The 7944-nt window shown below is 41.0% G+C and overlaps 1 protein-coding gene across 1 annotated transcript; it reads left to right on the top strand.

The window, feature by feature from the left end:
- Nucleotides 1-1182: 1182 nt before the first annotated feature.
- Nucleotides 1183-7299, top strand: LOC123099219 (DNA (cytosine-5)-methyltransferase DRM2). Its single transcript, XM_044521392.1, has 8 exons — nt 1183-1397; nt 3202-3318; nt 3419-3527; nt 3604-3650; nt 3752-3907; nt 5447-5546; nt 5637-5728; nt 5821-7299. The coding sequence occupies exons 1-8, from the start codon at nt 1392-1394 to the stop codon at nt 7003-7005; spliced, it is 1812 nt and encodes a 603-aa protein (XP_044377327.1). The 5' UTR covers nt 1183-1391; the 3' UTR covers nt 7006-7299.
- The last annotated feature ends 645 nt before the right edge of the window (nt 7300-7944 follow it).

The raw sequence follows: 7944 nt of genomic DNA, 5'->3' as shown, positions 1-7944 counted from the left end.
GAAAGTACGGTATTGGCGAATCACGGAAGAAGTGTCCTTGTTGAAAGGCATGATCGCTTTAAGAAACTTGCGCTTGATCCAACTGTCATCTGTGTTCTTGCTCCCATGACCCCACAGCTCAATTTCATGTCATATTTCACGCTCCTTCTCATGCACCGTCCAATTATATTAATTTACTTACCATGCACGACACATGCTACCAAATTTATTGAGATAAAATAATATTTGGCCCTCATGACAACCTAAATAAAATATACATAAGGTTATGTCCACTGTTCGTTGTTCGTCCAATTTTACCTATATTCCTTACAATTTTTTGATGAATTTTTTGGGCTTTTAGAATTTCCTGCTTCTACCCAGCTTATTCTAGAAGCCCAACCAATTTTCTTTTAGAAACCTACTACATAAAAATTGACTAGCAGACTTCTAAAAATAATTTTGGTTGGGCTTCAGCAAAAGAACTGGACCTTCCTCCATCTCCTCCTTTTGATTTTTTCTCTCATCCTAGGGTTTTACATAAAAAAATGACTCAATTGTCTCACCTCATATTGACTTACCAAATAAAACAATATTTTCTTTATAAGTCAATAATGCTTACCAAATAAAATTATCGTTTACACAATCGCATTGATATAGACAGGAAAATTACATGCAATTTTATGTATTAATGAAGACAATATTAAAATTAATAGTATTCACGTCATTCCTAAATATAAAACCGTATACATATTTTAATATGGACTACATACAGAATAAAATGAACGAAGCTACACTCTAAAATATGTCTATATACATCCGTATATAGTCCATATTAAAATGTCTATAAAGGCTTATATTTAGAAATAGAGGGAGTAGTAAATACCACATTAGGTACAATATTAATTAGCATGGCAGGACCGATCAAAGCTGTCAAACAACCTGGCACCAACCCTACCCTAACTAGCGTCGTTATTGCCACCACAGATACACCTCCCCCAGTTCCCACCTCCTCTTTTCTCTCCCTCTTTATTGGGATGTGCGTTGCGCACAAAACTGTGTGGTCAGTTTTGTGTGCGGCCGCACATCCCATGAAATTAGAGGAAGCAACCTAGCAGGACCCACATGTCGGAGACACATTCCCGCCCGCGTGTGCCCGTTCTCCTTCACAAAACCACGCGCCCGCATACACGCCGCGGCAGAGCAGCTGCAGCACACTCGCCGCAAGCCGCGTCTCCCTCTTCCCCTCCTCCCCGTCCGAGCCAGCGAGGGCCGGACCAGCCCGCCGTCGCCTCGCGATCTGCTCCTCCTCGGCCGCATCTGCCCCCGCTCCTCCCCGAGCTCTCGTCCTCTTCTTCTGCCTCCTCGCGGCAGGGGGATAGACAGCGGGAGCGCCTCTTCTTCCGGCACCAACAATGGCGGTGGGCTATCTCTGCTTTCCTCCCCTCCTTTTTCGATTTCATTCACAGCCTCCCCGATTCGATGCTCTTCGGAGAAAATAACGGATGTTCTGCTGTGCGGGGATTGTGTCCCGCAGAATCTTTGGCGATTACTCTGCACCGCGTTCGTGCGAGGAATTTCCACTTACAGGAAACTCCGGGAAAGATCCTTTTTCCCTGCCGCTCTCCGTTCCGATGCAGGGGGAAACTCTCGTGTTTGTTCAAGAAAGATGCGTGTGATTTAGTTTTGCATACGAGCACACGCGGGTTTTTGGGGTTTTTGGGGTTTTCTCGCTCGCCAAAAAAAATGGTCTTTTTTTTTTCCCAACTTGCTGGATGCGTTAGATTTCAATAGCGGCATCTTGTGTCTGTTGATTTTGTCATATACTAGCAGTCACCGGATTTTATGCTGCATAGATAGCGTGGGATCAGTATTTGTCAGCTCCTCTCCGTTGGGGTCAGTTTTAGTACTTGTCATTGTCTGCATATACCTGTCAGTTTGTCAAAATACAGAGTTGTATAGCAGAATCTCATCTGAATCATTTTTCTTAAGTTCCGTTTGATCAGACATGGATGCATTCTGGACCGCAGAGCAGAGAATGCTGATTCCGTGATGCGCATTTTTACTGTCGCATCGTACTTCGTTTCATATGCTGTTCATGTCGACACGTTGGCTCTCCCTGTGATCAGACATGGCTGTAACAAGTCAGACGCATTGACTCTCTTGTGACCAGGCATCATGTTGCTTTGGCTGGTTAACCGCTTGATCTGTTTGTCTTTGTCTGCATTTTCTTATACTGTTTGTGTATTAGGATGGCGCCAAATAAGATGCTTGCAATAGTTTGTCAAAGTATTGTTGAATGAGACCCTGCTGATTTCGCGTTGAGGTCCATTGTTCGTATAGCAGAGATAGCACCACCAGCTAAACAGTTCGTCTGAATCTATTTTATTGAGGTCCATTTGGTCTAACATATGCTCTTTCAATTTTGTTTGATGCATTCTGGAACCTAGAGTTGAAGGAGACCCTGCTGATTTCGCGTTCCGCATTTCGGTTCTTGCATGGTCTCTTGTTTCATCTGATGTTCATGTTGATGCATTGACACTCTTGTGATCAACCATAGCATTACCGCATTACCAGGTTGACAATCTTTAATGCCGGGATTCTGTTGTTTTAGTTTATGTTACTGTGATCCACCTATATGGTAATATGAAGAAAATTCTTACTTCTCCGGCGCTTCAGCACACGCATTTGCACTGCAAACATCGTTGTTTGTCCATTTGGTAAAACCATCATCAAATGGTACTGCAGCAGTGCTTGTTTAGTCAATCTTACTCTAGGCATGATAATGAGCAATCCTGGTCAATCTGTTAGCCCTCCTATGCATGTCGTGTCCTACTGCCCAGCTAACTATCCTTCCTAGTATCTGAAACATAGCATACTTCAGTTAGTTAGGCATCCCCAAAACTACAAATCAAACTGTTTCTAATTGAGCTGATGTATATTCTCCGGGCATTAGCTTAATTTCTTCTCGTGACAGTGGTCTAGGGGAGTTTGTTCAGTAAAAAAGGGTTTTCCCTTCTTCCTTTTCGATGCATTCTAAACTCTAGAGTCAAATGCAGCTGTACTGATTTCATGCTGGAGATTTCAACTGCGATGTCTTGTGGCTGTTGTGCACTCGTGGCATAATAAAATTATTATTCTCTCGCATCATTTTTTTTCTCTATAATTGCTTTTCTGGTGGTTTGCTTTCAATATTAATCGAGTTGTGCTTAACTCATGTCACAGGGCTGGACCAGTGATAGTGACGACAGTGATAAGTTTGAGTGGGACAATGATGGTGAGGCTGAGCCCTCATCGGCTCCGGCTATGCGGAACTTCGATTCTCCTGGCCCATCCACGCTTGTAAGTCATATATAATTTTCTGTATTTCAGCGCAAGTGCTATCCATGATTTGTTATAATTATGATCATGGTCTGATATTTGTTCGTGTAACTGTGCAAAGGGTTCTAATGAGTGGATCAACGGGGAAGTGCCGCCTACTTCTTTGATCGAGCGATATGTGGTAATGGGCTTCCCCAAAGAGATGGTCATGAAGAGTATTAAGGAGATTGGTAATATAAAAGTAATCATTTCCATTTTATTTAGTTGTTTGTGTTTGTACCATTTGTTAACACCTTTTGGTTTCAGGACATAGTGATGCAGATGCACTGCTCGAGCTACTGCTCACGTATAAGGTATTTGACTATTTATCCATGTGCTTTATTACTGAATTTATTCTATAGTGCTCTTGATTCATGGCAAAGATTGTTTATTCCAATTGAGATGTGAAATGCAGGCACTAGATGACGATGATGCAGTGGGTAATAATCACTCTACTTCTGGCTGCATCCTCCCTGTTGTTGAAGATGACGATGATCCTGATTTTGAGAACTGCGATGGCGATGATGATGCCGGTGGTAGAGAGTCAAGCTCTGATGATTCTGGTTATGAGGTAGATGATTACTTATCTTCAGTTCAGTAGCCAAGAATTCTTTGATCATGTGCTGACATATGTGAAATCTTTGTCATGCACACCTTGAACACCCCTGTTACTTACTGTTTTGAGATTTCATCAGTGTAGTTTGAGCACTTCATTTTTTTACATAGAATTTTCACCATGTTACAATTTTATCATTTTAAGAGTGTAGTATAAGGAGTGAGTTGAATAATGTTAGACAATATCTCCTGTGGAGTCTATTATTGTTCTGCTTGTGTGTGATTTTCATGATCTGAAAATTTACTTTTGTTAGACACCACTCATTTTCTCTTCGGTTCTTAACTTCTTATGCATTTGAGTATTAGTAACAAGGCTTGCGACTTGTGGAGTTATGTTGGTATACAAGATAATGATATTGCAGGCGCTTTAACATGCAGAAATCCAAATTCATGCACCGGTTATGGTTTTTGATATATTTTGTAGTCCAAGATATAGTGTACAATCATACTGAGGTCAGAAGAGTTTGGAAGAAATAGAAGCTAAACTTAAATGCTGAACACTGACCTAAATAATTCAATCCTGCACTGTTGTAAAGTTTTGCTGGTCATCACTTCTCCATAAAGGAGTGTTGAGAACTAGCATGCAGGTTGGGACGAACAAGCTCTTCAAGAATTAAATGGCATAGTGCAAGATTCTTCTTTTGACTTTCAGCTACGCAAAATTATCATAATACTGGAAAAGAGCATCACTTACCATATTAGTTGCATCAAACTGCTCTCCAAGACTTTTACCTGTTAGAGCTTAGGAAAATTAGGGATTCAATCCATTACTGTTCAGCTAGAAATGCATACACAAAGTAACTAATTTAGAAATCTCATAATGTTATGTATGATGTGATAGTCGATTTTTGTATTAGTTACACAAATAAAATGATGAAGATAATTATTGTATGGTTTAAACCTGTTCATGGCAAGATATACGTAAAGACTAAAAACAGCAAGTAGGGAAACAGTATGGAGTGTCTGATATGTACTATACCTGCTCAGCAAAAAAATATCGTGATTGCTAGCAAAGCGATGAATCTGAAATAGGATGGGATGTGAATATCATCACCTTCTCCCGAAGATGCACGCATTTGCCTCACCATCCATCCATCAGTATTTAAAGTTCTGTCACGAAAGCAGCATGGAGTGACCAGATGATTGTGTTTCACCTATACGTTTGGTTTATTTTAGTCCAGCACTACCTGTACTTCATATTGCTACTTGCTACTGTATTAATGTCATTCTCAAACAGCACCTTATAGGAAGTTGAGTTCCTAAATTATTTCGTTAATTTAATTTTTTTGTCAGTTTTGTTCGCTTATTTCTTGGGTAGTCTGTGCTATTCATCTCTTGATCACTGATTAGCATAGGCCCCCTTCTTTTCTCTGGCCATATACATGTCGCTTCATGGTTGTATTTTCCTATCAGCAGCCACTTAGTTTGGCATTAAGAAGTCAGTGAGGTATATCAAGTATTTTCTAATCTCGGTTTTTGTGGTACTTTTGTGCAGGATTTTATGCGAGAGATGTCAGAGAGGGATGAGAAGATCAACTCATTAGTACACATGGGCTTTTCTGAAGATGAAGCAAATAGGGCTATTACAAGATGTGGTATGCCTCCTTTTGAAATCGTTGCCTTGACGGTCATTCATTCATGGAAAGATTACCTTATGCTATATATTTCTGTTTGAATTCTCCTAGGTGTGGATGCTGATATCTGTGTATTAGTTGATTCGGTTAGCGCATCACGGGTCGCAGAAGATTGTCATTCCAGAAACTTATCTGACCATCAGGTACCTTGTGGTTTGACGTACACTTGAATAAGAAGCCACTTTCGCTCTTTTAATTTGTTGTAAGGACACTACAATTTGTCTACATTTGGCAGGTTACAGACAGATGCTTCAATTCCTTTGGAGGCAGAAAGAAAGCAAGATTGATGGAAGAGAGCAGGAAAAAGAGGAAGAGATATGGGGGTGGAGGACAAGGCAATCGACCTTCCTTGGATGGCAGCGATGAAGAATCAATGCCTCTCCCAAATCCAATGGTTGGATTTAACCTGCCTGGTTACAGTGGATCATCAGTGACCCGAATGCTTTCTAAACTAGATACCGGACCACCTTTTTTCTATTATGAAAATGTGGCCCGAGCTCCAAAAGGTGAATGGGCCAAAATTTCAAGAAATCTGTTTGACATTCAGCCAGAGTTTGTGGATTCTCTTCATCTGTGTGCAGCTGCAAGGAAAAGGGGCTACATCCACAATTTGCCAATTGAGAACAGATCGCCTCTTCTTCCTCTGCCCCCAAAGACAATATTTGAGGCATTCCCTCATTACAAGAAGTGGTGGCCTTCCTGGGACACGAGAACACATCTTAATTGCTTACAAACATGTGTAGCAAGTGCAAAGCTGACAGACCGGATCCAGCGTGCTCTTGTAAGCTCAAGCAATCCACCGCCAAAAAGTGTCCAGAAAGATGTCATGGACGAGTGCAAAAAATGGAATCTTATCTGGGTTGGGAAAAACAAGGTTGCGCCCTTGGAGCCTCATGAGATGGAATTACTACTTGGTTTCCCAAGGGACCACACAAGGGGAGTTGGCAAGACACAGCGATACAAGTCTCTCGGCAACTCATTTCAAGTTGATACAGTTGCTTACCACTTGTCAGTGCTGAGGCGTATGTTTCCCAATGGTGTTAGGGTGCTGTCCTTATTCACCGGTATTGGAGGAGGTGAGGTAGCTTTGCACAAGCTTGGGATCCACATGAGGGTAGTGGTTTCTGTTGAGATAGGTGAAGCTAGTAAGAAGATTTTCAGAAGTTGGTGGGATCAGACCCAGACAGGCACATTGATTGAGATTGATGATGTGAAATCTCTCACAAATGATAGAGTTGCATCATTTATTAGTCAATTTGGTGGCTTTGACTTGGTGATTGGGGGCAGCCCATGTAACAATCTTGCCGGAAGCAACCGACACCACCGTGATGGCTTGGAGGGCAAGCACTCAGCTTTGTTTTATGACTATGTCAGAATCTTGAATTTCGTCAAGTCGACGATGGCAGGACGTAGGATGTAGCCTAACCATTGTACTACCTATGTTATCGTTTAATGCTTATATCTAGGAACTGCGACTTATCTTTGTTTAAATGCTGAATTGACGTGGAGGATTGATTTATTTTGGAGAAAGATCACATTGACATTTAGCCATATGGTTTATTGTTGCTAACTAATTTAGAGCCTGTTCATCTTTATTTGAAAAAAATACCATTGCAGCCCCCAATTTATTGTTTGCTAGTGCCCTCAATGGGGAACAAGGTTTAAATTTAAGGATATTATCACTATCTGTGCACCCTCATCTGTGTTTAAACATTGTTGCATGTCTGCAGCAGTTATTGTCTTGCAGGGAAAAGGTCGAATCCCTGGAGGAAGTGAAGTAATTTCCTTGTGCCATCTGTGAGCTTCTTTAGTTTCTTACCATGTATTCCCTTTCAGTTACTAGAGTAAAAAACAAAATGCTTCTCTTGCTAGCAGAGCCAATACAAGCTAGCAGTTACCAATAGAAGCTCGGGTATCAAGGATATATGTATCTTTTCTGCATCCCTGGGCAGAAGGCTATCACCTTGCAGGTTTGTCTCGAATCTATGGCAAATGGTGGTTCCTTCTTTTTTACTGTCGCTGTGTAGTTTGTTTTATCACTATTTCTCTTCAAGTCTCATCGTTATATCTGAATACAGCATGACGACTGACAGTGTTGTTCTTCAGTCTAATTTAGCGATAGTCATCTGAACTTTCAAATCTACAACACTTGCGACTAAAGCTACTGTCCCTTTATAATTCGAAGAGTTTAGCAGTGAAATATGTTGATTGGTAGATATTCTTGTTTGTTTGATAAAATGCATGGAGCTTGTAGTGTAGTGCTGCTTGTAGTGTACAACAGGTTTAAGCTGTTCTAAGCTGTACTGTACTTCTTTGTTTCAGTATGTACTGGACTCTGGAGTTTGGTGTAGAAAGCAGT

This window comes from Triticum aestivum, chromosome 4D, assembly GCF_018294505.1.
Source record: "Triticum aestivum cultivar Chinese Spring chromosome 4D, IWGSC CS RefSeq v2.1, whole genome shotgun sequence".
In the NCBI taxonomy this organism is placed as follows: domain Eukaryota; kingdom Viridiplantae; phylum Streptophyta; class Magnoliopsida; order Poales; family Poaceae; genus Triticum; species Triticum aestivum.
This window is presented reverse-complemented; position numbering and strand designations above follow the sequence as displayed.

Bases quoted from the DNA above. Each gene is read 5' to 3' on its own strand.
- LOC123099219 (XM_044521392.1), top strand. The intron at 3,319-3,418 runs GTAAGTCATATA...AACTGTGCAAAG, and splicing joins CTCCTGGCCCATCCACGCTT to GGTTCTAATGAGTGGATCAA. The intron at 5,547-5,636 runs GTATGCCTCCTT...GAATTCTCCTAG, and splicing joins TAGGGCTATTACAAGATGTG to GTGTGGATGCTGATATCTGT.